The following is a 20,886-nucleotide window of genomic DNA, read 5'->3' as shown; positions in this document are numbered from 1 at the left end:
TCCCAAAAGGCATCGTGTTTCTGAGTGGCATGATTGTGCGTGCAGATGAAAAAGTTTGGATGACCACGGACTTGGTCGCTGACTGGATTGATAATGTTTTGCGAAAGAGACCCTGCGGCAGTTTCTGTCTGTGTGGGATGCTTGTGCTCGACGTGTTCAGCCAGCTTGACCAGCGCATCAAGGACAAGCTGGCTGCATGCAACACCGAACTTGTTGTGATACCCGTTGACATGACATTGCAGCTCCAGCCGCTCTATGTTTGTTTGAACAAGCCAGTGAAAGATAGAATTCGGGTGCTCTACACCGAATGGCTTGTCAGTGGCTGCCACGAATTCATGCCTGCCAATAAAATGAAGCGTGCCTTGCTGTAGGACTTTGCTGGATGGGTGAAAGATGCATGGTGCACGATCCCGTCTGCCATTGTCAACAAGGCCTTTAAAAAGTGCTGGATTTCGAATGCCACGGACGGCACCGAGGCTGAAATGCTTTGGTCCATTGATAGTGATAATGAGTTGTCTGATAGTGATGATGAGGGATATCTGTTGCCCCACGCGACTCGTACCGGCGCAGTGAAAATCTTGGCGGCAAGGTATGCCGCTTCCATTTGTGTTTATATTCATCTCAACTTTAGTGTATTGGGAATAAAGCTGTTTTTTCCGAATAGGAGAAAATAGTACTTCTATATCAAAGCACGAGGTGCACGGTATTATACTCTTTTTTTTTGGTCATGAAAAACGGGTGTGCATTACAATCGAGGGCGCGTTAGAATCAAGTAAATATGGTATAAACATCATTATCTTTTTACAGCAACCATTTTTCACTGGCTAACCACTGTTCCAAACTTATTGCTTGGTGTAAGAAGTGCCTGCTTGTATTGGAACTTTCCAGAATGTCGTCGCCAATTACATAGCAAGAAAATCTTGTCTAATAAGATTGCATGTGCAGTGCCAATAGTGGTGTACATTCAGGAATGTACACGAGCACCAACAATTACCCGAATGTACAATGAGAAATGCATAAATAGCCAATGTACTTGACCTGCAGATCAAATTTCAGCGACTGACAACAGTGCTTGGCACTAGCGTGCTTTTAGTGTTGCTTGTTTTTCTTGGTGCAAGCTTGCCCAATAAGAGTTAGATTCGTGAGTCGGAGTTTTGGCACTGACTGGTTCCTTACCATCAATATAATGTGATGATATACACGCTCCCTGGGAAAGCAGTTGTTACCCACGAAGCCAAGTCATTCCTTTATCAAAATCTGGGCTTTGGTCTGAGCTTTCCCCTGGTTCGTTCACCTGTTGATCACTTTGAGCTTCCACCTCCCTGTGAAACCTGTGTCTTGTTGAGTCACCACTGATAGTGTGCCCCTCAAGTCGACTTTCTTCATCTTTTTCTACTACTTCTTTTTTCGGAACAAAGCAAATAGTCACTGTAAAAACTTCTGGAGCAGCATTTGACCCTCCTGAAGTCAGTCAGCGTACAGGAGACAAACGGTCTAAATGCCTGGGTGTTTTCAACAACCAAATATTTGTTGACTCGCAGATACATCCAATATGCAGCAATGGTCTGAACCAGCCACACGCATGCTCTGCAAAATTGCTAGATGAGGCCACACCATAGGAAAATGGTAAGCACAATTTCTCCCCATTTTTCTGCATCATGCAAATGCATGTTTGAGATGCACAGCAAGAGAAATTTTGTGTCAGTTACTATATTTACATATCTAGCAGCGTAACAGCGGCCCTAAATATCCTCTTCAAATGTTGTGCATAATAACTTTGATGAACTGGGGAAAAAAAGACTAAAGGAAAAAATTGGGTATTCTCTTTTTTACAGCAGAAGCTTGATGTGGGCAAGTTGGTTTTGCATACTTGAAGAAAAGAGTGCTACGAAGATGCGGACTAAAAGAGGAACATGTACGACGGACAAGGCGCTTGAAGAGTGAAGGGAAACTGGCTAGGCGTAGCCTTGAAACCTGGTTATTAAAACTGCTTTCTACGTTGTGGTTGCAAGATTTATGGTTGCACCTTGTCCGTCGTACCTGGCCGTCTACCTCTATCTGTGGGAAGGTAAAATAGGAGACTGAAAATGTAGCTCCACCTCCACTATTACTATTCCGCTCCGATTAATTTTCGTTGCGCCGAGATTTCAGCAGACAACAGCAGTCGTCTGCTAACACTTATTACCAGCTACTCAGCAAGACGCCAAAAATTAAAAATATTGGCGGATCGTAGTGCTGCAGCAGTAGTATAAAGCTTCGAATATTACGCGGCGCGCATTTTCTCCCCGGTATGCTTAATTGTGTGTTTCAACTTCACCAGGCACGCAGGAAACTTTGCTACGGTTGCTGCAACGGGATAAAAGCAGTTGATAGGCTTCTCAGCAGTCTTTTGTTTATTCAGAAACGTTTCTCCGATCGGCGTTCTGCGGAGGCAGTGCAAATTTGAAGTCCACTTCAACGCAGTACAGTGCACACTGTAGCAGACGACGCGCGAAGCCCCGCCTGTGGCTCTCACTGCACCTGCGCAGTTTCTCCGGCGCCCGACAGAGGCGCCCCGCGGAGCGCCGGCAGCACGGAGCGGCATTCTGACTAAGAGTGGACGACCGTGTACATGTTCTTTGTTACAATGTGTTATGCAAGATAACCTCGTTTCACTTCTTGCTGACACTATTTGAATTCTATGTTGCAAATGCTATCAAAAATATAAAAATTTATGTATTACCAAATGACGTATAGTGTGCTGTACAGTTAAAAAAACACTTAACCAGTAATAACAGAAACTGGAATATTTTCTTACATTTATCAGGAGGAAGTAGCTAATAAGATTAGCGAGGTGTGCAGTGCTGAGCGTTTCGAACAAGATAATTGCCCTGCATGGCAGTCAGCACTTCTTGTGCATCCGGTGGGTGCTAGGGATGGCAAGCATTATGATATACAATGAAAGCGGGGCCGGGATTTGTGATGCATTGTGACTACATTTGGCCCCACAGCTGTCACCCAGCACTCACCGATAGCGCACGAACTGCCGGTCATCATGCGGGCCAATTATCGCCTTTCAATCCCTGAACACTGTACATATATACATAAATTTGTCTACGGGTCCCTTAGGTCAGGTTTCAGCGATAATAGATGGCAGAGTATTATGTACTTGTTCCCTTTAAAAAGGGACTATACTGTAAAACAAACAACATACAGAATTGAAGTCCTAAGCATTGCATGTGTAAATATTCGTTCGGTTGTATGGTGACCGGGTATATGAAAGAGTGCATTTTGGTGCATCTGCTTAAAGTTGTCAGTGATCCAAGGCTGCTGAGTCTGGATCTTTTCTGAACAAAGCAGACTTAGCCTTACCATGACACAGCTTTTCACTGGTACTCGCATGAATCTTCCACTGCATGTTTTGTTTTGAACTGTTGGTCTGTTCATGTGCTCAAACATGGTTTCTACCTCCTCTTGCAGGTGTTTCAAGCCATTATGTTTGTGTTGAGTGAAAATAAGAATGCAGGTACGGTGATCCCATCGTTGGTCAGCAGTCGGCATCGTCTGTTCAAGCAAAGAAGTCTCGTAGTCGTGAGCAGACAGCAGTGACCAGTGCCGACTACTGTCACGGAGGAAGGTGATCTGATGGCTGTGTGCCCATCATGCTGCAGCACTGTGACTTTGTAGAAAAGCTTTTATCCATTCAGGTTTCACTGGTCCATTTCCCCGGGCGGTACAGATGTCGCTCGGGTGTGGTGCCGGCCTTCTGTCGATGATGTGCACTCATTGTCGACTGTGACGCCTCTGTGCGCATATTAATTGAAGACGTTTCATGTGCATACATCACAGGGCTGCCTGCGACTTTTGCTTTTAGGGTAGGAGTTGTTAAGGGACTTGGTACCACATTTATACTTGGCAAGATAACTATGTTTGCGTCAGCTCGGAGGTAGCTCCTTGACCGTGTCAGAAGGTTTTACTTCTATCATTCTTCTAGTTATATCGGTTTTTTTTCCATAGTGTATGCCTGACAGTGAGGCAGTTTGGACTGCTTTGTCTAGACAAATGCTGTCAGTGTGAAGCTTTGCTGGGCACAAGTTAATGTCAGCTGTGCAAGTTGGCCAGCTTAGTGTATTTTGTAAACAAGCACTCAGAATGTATTGTATTGGTGGTTGGTGGGTACTGCAGGAAAACAAGGCACGTAGGCGTATCTAGTGCTGTTGTGTTATACCCTCAAAGTGTGAATAGTGCCTGTGTCACTCTGCTTGTATTGTACCATTCTGACTGTGCATAATGCACCATTTTTATGCTAAGGACTTGGCCAGAAACCACCTTTCCTTTTTTTTTTCTTTTTTCATGTGGGCATTTGTTGGATGGGGTTGTCTTGTTTTGGTTTGTGAATGCATTGAGAGAATTACCACCCCTCTCTTTCTGTGTGAGTTCTTTGTTTGATATTTTTGGGGCTATGCAGTCAAACCTCGTATTAACGAATGTTCACTGCGGAGATGTGTTCAAGCCGCATCTGACTCAAAAATACCTTTATTATAGTTCATATTCATTATAAACATATATAGCCAAATGCCTTTATAATGAAGTGCTTGGGACTACCAAAATTCTTCGTTTACAGGTCACTTCGTTGTAATGATTACGCACTGTACTGCTCACAACACAGCAGTCTAGGTACATTTAAAATGAGAAAACCTTCATTCAACATTAATTCAAGAGGGACTTAGTGAAATATGTTGCTACTTTTTTGGACAATTTGTCTGGCAGAATGTGCGACTGCAGCCAGCATCGCTGCACTGAGGCACACAGCATTCTTCGCGGCAAAATGCAGGAACGACGCCAAGTAAAACTGTAGGTTGTTGAATGAAGCTATTGTCTTCATTGCCTTTGAAATTCTTTGTTTACAGTCTGTTCCTCACTGTTGCCTTTGTTGACATTCACTTCCTTAACTTCAAACGAAGTCTTCAAAGCCCTTCAGGGCTTTGAAGACTTCGTCAATTGTCAGTTATGGTAACACCATGACGTCATCAACTCCGACGTATTCATCAGCTGTCGCGCTCACTGATGTGTTACAACAGGTAGCGTACTAGTTGAGTAATTCCTGGAACAGTACAGCAAGGCTGTGAGTAGCGTGAGCAATGTACTTTTGGGGGGTTTTCTTTGTTATATCTAATAATTATTTATATTCGCGTTCGTTATATCGAGATTTGATTTGTAGGATGACTGCAAGGTTTTGCAACTCGCGGATCAATGATTAAGGGGACTGTTGGCATTTCCTGTGAAAGAGCATGTTCCACATAAAGCAGTAGCTTCTGTGTGGTAAATTCACTACAGGCTTTGGAGGAAGTAATGGACAAGGCAAGCTCTAATGTTGAAGTTGAGACGAAATGCTTCATTTTTATAACATTTATTGACACAAAACTCGCTTAGCAAGTAATGTAACAATACTGTATACACTAAAAGTAAGGGCCACTCTCGTGTAAGAACCGCATCCTCAACTTGGCAGCGTAACATCTGGGGAAAAATAAAAAGGGTAAACAAAAAGGCTTAGTTGTTGCTTGTCACCTTTAATTTTGAGTGTGTCGACTGGAGTGCCTTCAGACAATGTTGTAAAAATCTTTAAAACTCGCAGACATATCTAATGCCGTAAGTGGCATGGAGGACCGCCATATTCTCGATACCTGCTGCCAAACCGTGCCTCAGCAACGGTGACAGTGACAGTGAGTGAGTACTAGATAAGCACCCATGGCATGATGTGCATGCCTGAACAAGTAATGCATTATGACAACAACAGTGTTTGCTCTTTCGCTACGCAGAGATCATGTGGATTATATGCAGCCATAAAAATTGAACTGAAATGGCCCACCCCTGTGTAAAAGTTGTAATTACACGAGTGTATACGGTAGTTGGAGGATCACGAGAGAGCATAAGTTGAAGGTAATTGTGGTCAGTATTATGGGTTGCTTTTAAATTCATGGGAAAATCTTGCACAGCATAGTCTAGACTTTGCCATTTGGATATGGTCTACCATGCCATTGTTTCATTCTGTGTGTTGCTGCAAGGTCGTCTCATGTGGTACTATCATCAGTGCCTGTGGAAAGTGAAAAGTGTTCTTGTCTCGTGGTTGAGGTATCTTTTACAATATATTTTTCTTTTTTTTATTGACCAGGGTAACAGTAACACTGTGTTGTGCTTGAAAATGATGCAAATAAGTTTAGCAAGTGTGAACCATTTGACTGGGAGCCTCTTCTGTGTTATTAATGTCTTTAGCGACCTTTGGTATTGCTTCACAGCTACATGAAAGCAGTGCAACCTGCTTGCAATCTACACAGGAGATACAAGTCTATGATCCTTCTTTCTTTATTATTTTTTTAGAGTGACCGAGTAACACTGTGCTGTTTTATGTGGAACCTTATTTTTTTCGCTCCCTTTTTGCACCTACACTTTGTACAAAGGGAACAACATTATCAAGTGCCGCATTTTTCAACTAGGCGCATGCGTTTGCAGCTTTTATACATTCCATGTTTTTCATTTGCAGCCTCGCCATGTTTTGCTTCAGATTCTTGCACAACGTTTTGCTGTGCCGCGAGACATTTTCTCGCGCTTAGCTCTTTGTTTTTTAATGTTTTTTATCAGGTGAGCAGGAGAATTCCTGTCACAAAAATGTCCACGCTAGTCTTTTGCAAACAAGGGGTGAGAAACATTCCATTTGTGCACAAAAGACAAGAAAATAGTTACAAGAAAAATACCAGTAACACACGTATCCAATGCTAACGTGGTTCCTGTCACTGGAACTGCTCTTGTGCCTCACTTCCTGTCTTGAACACCCGGCTGTCGTTGGTCAATGCTGTGGCCCTTAACCAGTAAGCTGAAGGGAGTCTAATAAATCATTAAAGCGGCTCAATACCTTGAATCGCTTTGTTTGCAGATAGTGAAATGTGTCTTCTCATTTCAGCTACATACTTGCACTGTTGCGCGCTTTCTTTGTCTGCACTTACACTGCCACAGACAAGCCTACATGGACGGGCAAGTAGCACCGCATAGTTACTCCAGTAGGGGCAGTGCTTTCGAAAACTTGGCTCCGATTAGCTCGCACACCACACTGCCATTGTGTGGACACTGATATTGGCATTCCTGCTTCTAAAACACTAGAAAAAGCATCTGATTCGAACCAGCTTAAAATTTCAGCCTTTTCAAGATTGGTATACTTCTCCCAATGTAGAGTGATCACTGCTTGTACAAATAACTAAAGATTTGACGGGGCCCTTCAGCTTCCTGTTAAGTGGTGAGTAGCCAAGAACGTAGATGCCTAGAGCCTCGCAAGGTTTTCTTTTTCTTTTGTCTGAGAGGCCGTAGGGGTAGCCACTGCTTAGACAGTGGTTGCAGTGAAGACAGCTATGGTCACCCATCTTTCTGTCTCATTTGTAGGTCTGTTGGCTGAGCACAAATGTATAAGTTGTGCTCGGCCATTGCAGTCTAATATGCTGCACTACAGCTGCACATTTTAAGTGTCTGTATAACTTGCAGCAAAATGCACAGCGAGAGAGTGCCGTTGTCAGCGAGTTCCACAAAGTGAAATGAATACCTGCATCCGTGTGGTAAGATCGAACATTTTGTATTCACTTCCTGTGCCACAATCTCGTGCACAATTTGCAACAGGTTTCATTCCCACAGTTATCCTGTTGCGTATGGACTTGGAATTAAGTGAGCGGTGAAGGGAATTGTTTTTGGCAACACATTAGGCAACAAGTGTGTTGGTGTCAGGGCTGGCTTGCAACTAAGTTTGTGCAGCACGAATGAACAGTATGTAAAAGAATGCAAATGACGTAAACGGGCACTTCTTTTGGAACTAACTTGCAAGACTAGGCCTTCTTTCTTCTAGGGGAAGCTGCTATCAAGAAAGGCATAGTTTTGGCCTTGCTGCTGATAGTTCTGTGAGAATACGCTTCATGTAATGCTTTACTAGCATTGTGAAAAAGTGGCATCTGCCATTACTTTTTTCAGCAGTGCTAAAGTTGGGCATAGTAGGAACCACTCGTACCTCGCATCTTGATGTATTTTACTATGCTGGCATTGTAATAACCGACAAAACTGATTACAATGCACAGTGTCTTGTGACTAGCTAAAAGTATCTATGTTATTTGTGGACACTATCCCATTCAGTCACTGTGACCAGTGCCTCAATGTGAAAGACATATAGCAACACTATATTTACTGTTGAATGAGCACACTGATGTCTTGTCCTTTTATTTATGGGGACACGTACTGCCGTACATGGATGCATATCTATATTTATTCTTTTTTATTGCATGCAAACCATAGTGAGACGTATGGTTCCTGCAGTGGAATCCAGGCCTACTGCTGTGTTGTATTTTGTCTGTCCAATGAAAGTGGCTCAAACGAAGGAAATGCTTGTAAGCTTTCTGGCACTTTGAAGTGATGTGATGCTGGGGGTTTGTGGTGTGCATATCTTGCCTTGTTACAGTCTTTTTTTTCTTGTGACATGTGCACAGCTCTGTTTTCTGGTCGAGCTCTTTTTCTTTATTTCTTTTTCTAGGGGGGGGGGAGGGGGTAGTGTGGTACAGTGTTGTATGATTTATGCTAAGTTTGGACAGGAATCCCTCCATAACGAGGTCAGCTTGCCACACCTTTTTCATTGAGGTGTCTTTATGTATGAATGTGCCTCGGAAATTCTGTCCTTACTTTGATGCCTTCCGCGTGCTAGGTTTCAATAGTGCAGTGATGCCAGATCAGACTACTTCACTGTGGGTCTTGGGAAGACGGGCTCTTTCTTTGCCATTAGTTTTTCAAATTTTTCTTGTGAGGTCTCTTTAGTGTTTGAGGTCCATGACATTACGATTGTATTTGATGTAACGTGCGTGTACTTTTGAATGTCAGCTGTTCACTGGTGTCTGCCTAAACTACAAGGCCGTGTTGAGGTACCGATGATTCACTGCTTTCTTTTTCTGATTGCCGTCTCTAGGTCTGCATCCCCTCTTGTGCCCAGTGTGGTAATGTGCTGCAGAGTGGGCCATTTGCACGTAGAACTATTGCAACACCTTTCTCTCTTGTTGTGGCTGAAAATTCTGCATATTTATATTGTGTGTATGTGCGCACGTTTTCTTTTCTGCACAACACAGCTGTCAAACGCACATGGCTGATTTTGCTGCAGTCATTGGACTTTCTTATATGTTTCTGCCTTTTATTTTTGTCACACGTGTAGTGCAGCTAGTGTATGTTGCAAGTCATGTCAGCACAGAAAGCTTACTGTGCATCATTCTTTTTCGCTTGTTATACAACTGACATGTTGTGCCCCGAGCGAGAAGATGCAGCACCAAAGAAATTGGTGTTTTGGCGCATGTCATACCCGCACACCACTGCGGCCTCTCGACTGGTGCATCCGGTCATGTTTGTCAGTCATATAGGACTCCCCCAGGATTTCAAGTCTGGGAACAGGCATCTTGAATGCGCATCATCCCACTTTGTCTCTGCAGCTGCCTTTTTTCTGCTGTCTTCAACTTCCGCCGCGACATGCGCAGTCGTACAGGTAAACCTAAGCTCAGTTCCGGTGATGCCAGAACAATGGTTTGTGTCTGGCCGTTTTGTCACTGCCAAGAGTTGCCTTTGCTACATTTGCTTTTTTTTCCCTGATCCCTGTGATTCCTCGTCTACTTTCTCGACTACTTGCTACTGATGTGACGGCCAAGGTGTCACCATGCTCCTACTGTGAGGAGAAGCCACTTCCGTAGTGAACACACTCCCAGCACTGCTGGAGCTGCAATTTTCCTGCTTCTGTACCAAATGTTGCCTAAATTAGAGCAAATCGTATACATGAACCTTCTGGCTAGGTCAACAGCTCAATCACACTCAAATTTTGCCCAGACTTGGCATTTCACAGTGCACACAATTCAGCACAATGTTCGGGTGCAAAAGTGACCTTGTTTTATTCGTAAGAACCAGGTAGCAGTCATCCGCATTGATGACAAACCAACAACAATCTTGAATTTAGGTGAACAAAACAGTGGTGTCGTTCCTCACTGTATTGGCAGAACACTACATGTACTATGTTTTGTTTTAGCAGTGACAGACGTTTCCAGTTTGTTGGAGTGAAATTGACACTTGTTCTGCGTCACTGCAGATAACATGTGCATTTCTGCTTTGCTATGGATGAAACAGATTATTTCACCCAAACGTGATGTTAAATGTCATGCACCCTAAAATGCAATAAACGGTTGTGTGTAGGCTAGTTGGTTATTGAACATGGTTGCCAAGTCACATCACATAGTCATATCAAATGTGCAAGAACAGAACACAAACTATGCAGTGCAACTTGGAATTGGTGTGTAAAATGCAATCTCTGTGTGATATTTGGGTCCAAATAAGCCTGCGATTTAACTGAAACAGTCATGTGTACCTGGCACTCTTATTCTGGGAAGCTCAGTATAACTTGAGTGAAGGTGAGCATATACTATTGGCTTCAAACAAGGGTGGACACCCCCATAAAGCTCAAGACTTTCCTTCAAATCTTCCTGCGCTCAAGTGCATTCACTGCGCCAGCAATTTTCTTCTAACCTAAGGAATAATATGAAGTTATTTGCATTGTCTTAGTGTTCTGCTGTGGAAAAAGAAGCAAACAAGTGCTTTTTATTAAATAGGAACTCCCTTTCTTGTCAATACTTCGTGGATTATGCTAGATTGATGATTCGATTAAAGTGCATGCCAATGCCTAAATTACCTTGCTTTGCTCACTGCCTGTTTGCGAGTGTGGTGAGAAGTGCAGGACTGTTCGTCTATGTGACAGTGTTTGAAAGTGTTGATAGCTTGAACTTCATTTTGCACCTCACCACTCTGCAATTATAATTTAATTATATGCCAGATGAATTTTTGTCAGTGTGAGAAAATTGCTCACCTGTCAGTGCCTGAGTCACTTGTGACTGCGTGGTAGAATTTATGCCAGAGGCAGTACATTGTCAGATTTCTTCTTTCACTTGTTGCCTTGTTTTGAGGAAACAATATGAAATTCAGGTTCACTGGCTTCAAAAGTTTCAATATGCTTACTATGCTCATTACACCTGTGCGGCCAAACTGCCAACAGCACGCTTCTGTGGCACGTTTGCACATGTGTGTTACCCATGGTGTCTTAAATTGGTCGTTCATCAATATGCTGCCATGCGTGTCGGAGCATGTGCTTTCAGTGGGAACATGTTAGTCTATAACTGGTAACATTTAGAGGGCCTGGCACTAGGGCACTGAGAATCGTAATGCACAGATGCAGAGATGAATTCTGACAAGTTGTCTGCTACCCTGCCAGCACATACTTGCATCGCAGCATGGCTAAATTTCTGCAGCTTTACCGCTCAATGTGTGCCACTTCATGTGTCATTCCCAATTTTTCAGTTGCTTTCCAACCTGCTGCATTCTCTAGGAAGGCATTTATGGCTGTCTGTGCAGATTTTCCTTTAGACATGTAGTGCGTGGTATCAGGAAGGCAAGTCTAGAAGCTCGCCTTGCCATAGCACAGGTGTTTCATCTGGCATAGCAGACTATGCTTCATCTCTGCATGTGCATTCTTAATTTTCTAGATGCTCAGTACCGCAAGGAGTGCCAACTACTCGTACACATGCCTGCAGCTACAGTGAGCTACCCGGCACTTGAAACCAAAGGGGCTGGCTGCATTTGCTTACCGAATGCTGTCACTGCTGCTTTGCAAGATGAAAATGGAAGTGTGCTCTGTGTTCTCACTTGACATTTGCTGCCGCGTGTGGGACAGTGCTGCAGACAGTCACTGCTAATTAGTGTTGAGTGCACAGTATGCTAAACTTTTAAAGGAAACTCCGAACTGAGAATAAAGGCAGTATAATTGCAGCAGTTCTTCTGTACTGTATGGAAAAAGATTGTGATGTGTAAAGCAGGCTTTCATGTACAAAAAATTTAGTCTGCAGACTTTTGTGCCCTGTGTCATTGGTAATCGATGCCACAATGCTAATACAGGTGTTTCCTTTAAGAGTGGACCACACTGTACATAGTATGTGGCCGAGCCGGTGTTTTCTTCTTTGTGACATTGTGTTCACTATTAACCTTAATGGTTTGTCAACTGCGCTTTCATCTGGCCATGTAAGTCTCATCTGCTGTGTACAGAACTCGAGCTAGATAGGTGGTAGTAATAGTAATCGTAGCAGTAGTACACACAACGACGTCTTGTACATCTCCTTGTTCAAGTTGTGGAGTTTCTTTGACTGATAGAAAACAATTCAAAGTGTATACACCTTTCTGGACCACTTGCACTTTTATAATATGCTCTGCACAAAGTGTGTCATTCACATGTTGACCTTGTCTTAGCGGTGAATGTCGCTAGAGTACTTTGTGTGTTTTACTATGCATTGAGTACAAGCCTAGTACCCACGTTGAGCTCAAATTGCACTTTGAGTGCACTTTCTCCTCTGTTAAAGCCTATGTGAGAAAACTCATTCACATGCAGTAAGGAGTGCACTGAGAAAATAATAGTGAAATGTGATTGATGTGTTACAAGTTTAGGATCTTTGCAGTTACTTTTTGCCACTGCGTATAAATCCTTGGTGGCCATTGGCAGAGGAATCACACAATACCCTGTCTCCCTTTTCTGTTAACTCATTGAAGACCTCCTTTTTCATACTTCCTGATGTTGTTCTGAATTGAATAGAACATTCCAAAACTAACTGCAACAGAGTTTAAGTTTATTTTTGTGCGTGCATGGGTTTTGATATGTTCTGCCTTTTTATGCTTTTGGAGCATCTTGCTGTGGGAAAATAGGTGACAGAGCTTTGTGAATCTTTGAAAGACCATTTACGAGGAGGAGAAACGTCGTATTTTTGATACCGCCCTCAAAAGGTGTCGGAATATTGTTAAAAGCATGCATATGCGAGTATGAGTCTAGGTCGCTTTTTCTCTGTATTTTTTTGCATGTGTCACTTCCAACAATTATCAGGCTATGCAGAAAGACAGAAGACGGATGGCATGTGTTCCTGAGACGTATCTTTATATTTTTTATTAGGTTTTGGTGTAAATCAAAAGTACAATGTGTTGGAAATAGATGGCACTGGAAGAGTGTGGTACTGGATTGCACATTAGCATATAAGATTGTTTTCTATTATTATGGCAGGGGTGCAGGAATACCATGCCTCATGTGCGTACGTATGTGCTTTCACATCTTGTGAGCAATTACAGGCATATCCCAATGGCGAATACCCCGTGCAAAGTTGTCAAGTACAAATTGCTGTCTCTCTCCTTTATATGAATGTAATATATATATATATTATATATATAACATAAATGCATATCTATTTAGTTGTTGAAGTGGGATAGAAAATTAAATTGTCACTAACTGTGCATGTGTTGACTATATATATATATATATATATATATATATATATATATATATATATATATAGAATGTCAGGCTGTATTCAAGGAAATGGCAAGGGCTAAATAAATATTGTCTGTGGAGGCCTGTCTCTGGTTTCTTTCTTGTGTTGCTTCTATGACTTACTGAAAGTCGTCAAGTATTTGTATCGGCGATTTCTTTAACAAATATATTTGGTGGCGCCTGGTTCATTTGGGCAGTGTGATGGTCAGCAGGATTTGCTGGGCAACATACGAAAAAGAATGTACTTTCACAGTGAGTACAACATGTGAATAAGCAAGAGGCAGACACCCTAATCTCTGGGCCTTCTGCACTGTGAAATCACAATATAACTACTACCGACTAATCTGTCTTGACATGCGAGGATATGGCTTCTCTGGTGATGCTTTCTCTTGTAAAGCTCTCGATTGATTGTCAGAAAGAACATTTAAACTCTTAACAAGGATGTGAAGAACTGATTACCTAATACGGTGTAGATCGTCGGAGTCGTGAGTATGCGCACTATAAGCGGCACTGCGCTGTAACCAAAACAACATTTTTCAAAGGCTGCACACATGCAAAGCAACAGCGCGTATCCGATCATCGAATGATACGACCGGGATCAAAGGTAATACATTCGGCAGATATCTGCCTGGTTGGGGACAACTGAATTAAAGAGCAAGAAGGTGCTAGTCGGGCTCCGTACCGCCAATTACAATAAATTTTGGTTGGCGTTTTTACGAATGGGATCCCAGTGGCAACAATGATGTACTATGGATATCTTATAAGCATTCACTATCAGGACATGAATATCCTAGGGACATGTCGAATACGTCCTGCAGATGTCTCTTGCATGACCGTTTGGTCGCACTTGTCTCGCGGACACCCCTTGCATGTCCCCGAGGGACATCATGGAGACGTGCTGCATACATTTTACAGGTGTATATGCCAGAGCCTTTTGCACAATGTTTGCCATAATGTCTATTATGGTCGCAGCACATGCTGTGTGACAGATGCACCCACGTATCGAACAGATAAATTGCATACACATGTTAAGCGTTCACGCACTTGTGTGGATGTGCAGCATACTCTTCAGTCTTCAAGGCCTTCCGCCAAGTGCAAGTGGCTTATTAAAGTAGTTGAAGTTTTCAAAGTAAATTGCATCAGAAAATTAGTAAAGTATGACGTTCACATGAGATGCACACAATGGTTTCGGATTGTAAATCGAAGATATGAGAAAATTCCGTTACGAGGAAAGAAATTCTTGAAGGACAACCCACAGCGCCTTGGCCCCATTGTGGGTGCCTTAATAAATAAATAAATAAATAAAATATACACGTGTATGCCAAAAAAGGCTCATGTGCGATATCCTTGGGAAGTACACAGTAGGATATCCAGAATTGGATGTCCAGTGGATGTCCCATTTGTATCTGAAATGTTGCACGGACAATCGGATATGGTTCTGATGTCCTATGGACGAAGTGCTTTCACTAGTATGTTTGCATCTGCTTAAATTTACAAATTTTGAAAGGTTCACTCCCAGGACCCGTGGTCTTCGCATCAGGCATAGTCACACACGAAAAGAAAACGCTATTAGGGGCGAGCTCCACCACTGGAAAAGCTAGCGCCACCGTCGGCGTGACGTGGCATTGGGGATCACGTGGACACAGCGGCCGCGTCGGCTGCTTCGGAAGCACCGAAGCGAGCTGAAAACGAAAGTTTAAAGTCCCACCTGCGCCGCGGTTTTGATTAAGTGGTGAGGCTTTACCGCCTTGAGTGTACTATAATAGGTAGTGGCTGTCTCTGGAGGCGTGCAGCATGGTAGGCTACTGCTCGGTGCCGCAGTGCCGGGCGTACGCAACGGAGCCCGGTGTCGGCCTTATTCACACGTAGCCGCAGGGCAAGGAGCTGCGTGAAGCTTGGCTGGCGAAACTTAGAACCGGCAGACTGCCATCGGCTACAACTCGGGTATGCAGCAAGCACAGACGCGAGGAACATTTCTGCTACGGCGCTGGAACTGCGCAATATTGTTCGGTGAGTAGCAGAAAACGCGCACTGAGACGCTCGCCCGCGCCCGCTGCCCTGCTAATGTCATGATGATTTGGTCTATGAACTTGATGCTAGATACTGGCAAGTTCACTGGAACGGAAAGGGAGCGGCAAGACGCACATTAAAAAAAAAAAAAAAAAAAAGAAGGCACGGCATATATGGTCATGTTTGTGTTGTGAATTAGTGCACTGGATTACGAAAAACAAGCAGAGGGAAATCGCACACTGAGAAGACCGGTAAACATACAGTGCGACGCAACTTGAGAAGTAATATTGAAATGTCCAAGAATTTAGAAGACAAAAGATTGAATCGTCGCGACGGCACATCACAGTCGCCGTAGCTAGGCGTCGAAACTAGTCACTATAACGGAATATTTTTGAACAGTTCTGATAGCGTCCACGCAACAATGGCTGTTAGTGTACTGTCAGATGCTCATATGCTGTCAGATGCTCATATGCTGCGGCCTAAAGCTCACTGTACGGTGCGAAAACGCGCTCACATCGAAAGCAAAACATTGTGCGCCGACATGCATGCAGACGCGCAGTCGGTCGCTGCGAACCCGTGCGATCGCTGGATTGAGGCTCCATTCTGTTATGCCCCATTTGGTTATACAGACGGCCCACTATAAGAACATATTTCACATAGTTTACTCTCAGCGTTTGGCTACCTTTCACGCAAGAAGCCGGTTCGGGAGACTCCATCGCGGCGACCGCGCGCAGTGGCGTTCACTGTGTATTCAGTAAAGAGATAACGTCTGTAAACGATTCTGTGCTTTCAGTTTGCCCAAGATTATTATATCGACAGTCAAAAACTTCCCTCGTTTTGAGAGTACTTACATAAATGTCCAGGAGGGCTGCCGCGTGTTGTTTTTATTGAGCGCCGTAAGCGAAACCTAGGAGGAGCGCGCCGCGTGATCCTTCATACTACGCAAGGGAGGCGCTTCTGACAGATGGCGACTCCGTAACTCCTCGGTACCAATGGAGTGGCCGACTGATTTTCCAGACCTGCTCGATTATTCGGACTTCCCCGCGGCCAGTGGCTTATACACGCACCCCTAACGCTCCCCTCACTCTTTTTGCCGATGAATGCATGTGACATCCCCGAATAAGTGCAGTCGAAGTCGCCTCAAGAATAGTCATTGCGAATTTATTGATGGAAACGCGTACGCTAGGCAACGAAGTCGCCAAATTCGCGGGTTAATTAGCAGTTGTGGCTAACGCAAAAGTAGACACGGGGCACAGAAGGGCGACATGGACAAGCTCAAACTTCCAACTGATGTTTATTACAAAAAAGATTTTGAATGTATACTCTCGTGCACTTGATCGCAATCAGTTGCACACGTGCAAGACAACATGGTTATCACAAGCAGACAAGAGTGCTCGATGGCGGAGGGAGGGCTTAAGGTGGTCTCCCACGGACAGTCCCCAGGAAAGCAAATTCTTTAGTGGTCAATGTTATGGGTGGTTTGCTGACGCAGTTGCCTTCTGCAATAGCCGCTGACTCAATGATGAGTCTAGTGTTTTCCTGCCCCTGCCTTGCTATTTCTATTTTTTCATAGAGTGGCTGACATATATACATTGGGAGCTATGGATCCCAAGGAAACTTTCTCTCCCTCTTTGAACTTTATGATTGTGCTCCTGTAGTCTCACGTTTAAGCACCTTCCCGTTTGTCCCACGTAACATAATAAGAGCGCCTGTTAGCGCTGTACCGCCGATGCAATTCTGCTGCATACGCCGATGAACTGCCATTCCCGCGGCAGTTTTTGCAGTTTTAAATTCCCTAAGGGAGCTGCTTGGAAACGTACAAAGCTAATCTGACCAACCTTTCAGTACTTTTTTTTTGTATTACTAGAGAGAGATGCCACATGATATATTTAAAGGCAGAGCAGCGCCAGTCAAAGTAAATGAGCGCTGTGCGGCAAGGCTGGGTTTAGTCGTCTGCGCCGTAAGCATAAGAAGAAAGAATTCAGTTGAGTACATAATTCACATGCAAAAAGCGACTACGTTGCGAAACAAACAAATCACTCGACGTGGTAAGTCTGCTCAGACAGCATCGAGGTGGGTTGATTTCCCAAACGTGACGCGAACTTTTCGGCGAAAATGAAACAAAAATACATATGCAGCAACTATATTAGCAATTCTCGCCCTGGACTACATGTTTTCTAAACGCATTCCCCCCCAAATCAAAGATAGAATAAAGCTGTTAAGCACTTTCTTAGTGTCATTCCGATAAGAGGCAGCATGATTTAGATCCTTCACAAACGAGGCATGGTGAAAACCTCACACCTGAAAAAATCAACAACAGTTATGCATGAAGCGACCAGCAACATGCAGGAAGCCACGCATAAAATAGACACAAAACATGAAGTGCGTGACAGCTGGTGCGAGGATTTACCGGGCCGCATAAAACCAACAATTTCAGTTCAATACAACAAAATGCGCACGTGCAGACGTGCTGCCTAGCTAGCGCAACGCGGTAAAGAAGCGGCAAACTAGAAGCGGCAATTGACATTCAGAACCTTAGTGAAATGCCTTTAAACCGCATGCTGCACTGCAGACGAACTTCGCCGCTTCCCCTTCTAAATATGATCAAGTGGAAAGAACAGTGACAGGACAAAGGAAAGGATGAAAACAAGAAATTTCCTGCCGAACGGCGGCGACCCATTGCTTACCGTTGCTCCCGCTGATGATGCTTTGCTGGGAATGATTATAACCGCATCGCCGGCACGTTTTTGCCGGTATTTCAGCCCCCACCGTGCAACAATTCTTCTTCGACTTTCCTTGAAACTTTGGCCACACCACAAATGCGAAGAGTGTTGCAATTATTTTGCACTGAAAACGCGAATAAGACAGAGCAACACGATCGACAAAGCGGCAAACTGCGGCGCTCGGCTGGTTCCTTTCCCGATTGTTCTGCGCCAGGCTTACACCTGTGACGCGTCCATCAGCGCGCACTAGGCGCGAATGGGCGGGAACGATCTTTAATTAAAGACAAAAAAATTGACAGATTGAATTATAGATGACGTGTACGTAATTTGAAGCATGGAATAATGTAACTGTTGCGGAGGAAACCGTTGTGTATAAAGTATATGCTGTAGTGTTTATATGCATAATAAGTAACCTAGTATTTTTTCTAATGCCAGGATATCAGAGTGAAAGCAAAGTAAAATCCAGTGGCACACACGCAGTGATGCCAAAGCACGTACCCAGTGTGGCATTACAACATATCCAGCGGCATAACACCCATACACATACCCAATGAAATTATTGCCTGACAAAAACAGTCGGCGGCCATCTGCGCGTCATAGTGAGAAGTGCAGTTGCCGGCTTGAATTCGAAAAAAGTGAAATGCGTGTTAGCAATAAGTAGCAACCAGATAACTCGAGAAATCTTAAAGCCTGCCAATATCGAAAGAGAAATCTCAATGCGCGTCATGCTTTGCTATCGACAAGGAAATGTCAAATTTATGTCCTAACCTATCACCATGCCATTTACCACGCATGTGCACCATTGTGGAAGGAATTACCAATCACTGCCTCCGTTTGTTTTTTACGCTTTTATGGCTTTGGTGACTTGCTCTAAGCATATTTAAATGTTTGTACGTGTGCTGCAATCATAAATCAGCGAATGTAGACGGCGTAGCGTGTCGTTTCCCATGTGCCTTCTTCTGTGTTCATCTCTTCAGCGCCGTTCTTCCTGAAAAGGAATAACCGAGTAGCCGGTGCATTCACGTTAATCAATCTCATGCAGCCATCTTGAACGCATATATATATATATAACCGACACATTGGCAGCATAGGGGCCATTCTCTGCAGATTTTATTTGAATGAAAGAAATTATAAGTAAATGGAATGGAAATGAAAGGGAATGAAAGAAAACGGTTGCATGTGGGATTCTCCTCTCCTCCTCCAGGCGCCTATTAATTGCTACACATGCAAAGAAGAGACGCCGCGAACATGCACAGCGAGCACCGTGGCGTCGAGGCACAAACGGATAGAAGCGGACGCGGTGGTTCTCTTCTCAACCTCCAGGCGCCTATTAATTGCTACACATGCAAAGAAGAGACGCCGCGAACATGCACAGCGAGCACCGTGGCGTCGAGGCACAAACGGATAGAAGCGGACGCGGTGGTTCTCTTCTCAACCTCCAGGCGCCTATTAATTGCTACACATGCAAAGAAGAGACGCCGCGAACATGCACAGCGAGCACCGTGCCGTCGAAGCGCAAACGGATGGGCGTGGACGCGGAGATTCTCTTCTACACCTCCAAGCGCCTAATAATTTCTGCACATGCAAAGAAGAGACGCCGCGAATATGTACAGCGAGCACCGTGGCGTCGAAGCACAAATGGAAAGGGTGTGGACGCGGTGATTCTCTTCTCCATCTGCAAGCGCCTATTATTTCTACACATGCAAAGAAGAGACGCCGCGAATACACACAGCGAGCACCGCGGCGTCGAAGCACAAATGGAAAGAGCGTGGACGCGGCCATTCTCTTCTCCACCTCCAAGCGCCTAATAATTTCTACACGTGCAAAGAAGAGTCGCCGCGAATATGCACAACGAGCACCGTGGCGTCGAAGCACAAATGGAAAGAGCGCGATCGCGGCGATTCTCTTCTCCACCTCCAAGCGCTTATTAATTGCTACACATGCGACGAAGAGACGCCGCAAACATGCACAGCGAGCACCGTGACGTCGAAGCACAAAGCGATGCGCGTGGATGGGGCGGTTCCCTTCTCCACCTCTAGGCGCCTATTCATTCCTACACATGCAAAGAAGAGACGCCGCGAATACGCACAGCGAGCACCGCGGCGTCGAAGCACAAATGGAAAGAGCGCGGACGCAGCCATTCTATTCTCCACCTCCAAGCGCCTATTAATTTCTACACGTGCAGAGTCGCCGCGAATATGCACAGCAGGCACCGTGCCGTCGAAGCGCCGGCGTATGGGCGCGGACACGGCGATTTTGTTCTCCACCTCCAAGCGCCTATTAATTTCTACACATGCAAAGAAGAGACTTCGCGAATATGCACAGCCAGCACCGTGGCGTCGAAGCACAAATGGAGAGCGCGCGGACGCGGCGATTCTCTTCCCCACATCCAAGCGCATAATAATTTCTACGCATGCAAGGAAGAGACGCTGCGAATATTGACTACGAGCACCGTGCCGTGGTGGTGGTGGTAACAACTTTATTTCGTCAACAGAAAAGATTTGGTTAACTTTAGTGGGCTTCCAGGGTGCGTGAGGTGGCCGTCCGATCAGTTCCTCTAGTGCCACCTGTTATGGTAGTGAGGCCCTGTCTGTCGGCGACTTCCAAAGCCCAGCTGACGGCCTGCAGTTGAACCGCTGAGTCCGAGCTGGACACCGCATCCTCCCACTCTTGCTCGTTAGAGAGATGCCATTCTCTTTTCGGTTTTAGATTGTCGCAATTGAATAAAATGTGTTTTAAATCTGCCTTTGTGACCCCGCAGAGCTTACA

At 44.5% G+C, this 20,886-nt stretch overlaps 1 protein-coding gene across 1 annotated transcript in view; it reads left to right on the top strand.

Annotated features, from left to right (window-relative positions):
• LOC142580080 (tetraspanin-4-like) overlaps positions 1 to 13,464 on the top strand; it is a 56,285-nt gene extending 42,821 nt beyond the window's left edge. Inside the window, exons 8-9 of the mRNA XM_075690853.1 lie at positions 1,542 to 1,626; positions 3,460 to 13,464. Of these exons, the coding sequence (XP_075546968.1) occupies positions 1,542 to 1,569 (28 nt within the window). The 3' untranslated portion in view covers positions 1,570 to 1,626; positions 3,460 to 13,464. The remainder of the gene's footprint in view (positions 1 to 1,541; positions 1,627 to 3,459) is intronic.
• The last annotated feature ends 7,422 nt before the right edge of the window (positions 13,465 to 20,886 follow it).

This window comes from Dermacentor variabilis, chromosome 4 (assembly GCF_050947875.1).
Source record: "Dermacentor variabilis isolate Ectoservices chromosome 4, ASM5094787v1, whole genome shotgun sequence".
NCBI classification, from domain to species: Eukaryota; Metazoa; Arthropoda; class Arachnida; order Ixodida; family Ixodidae; genus Dermacentor; species Dermacentor variabilis.
This window is presented reverse-complemented; position numbering and strand designations above follow the sequence as displayed.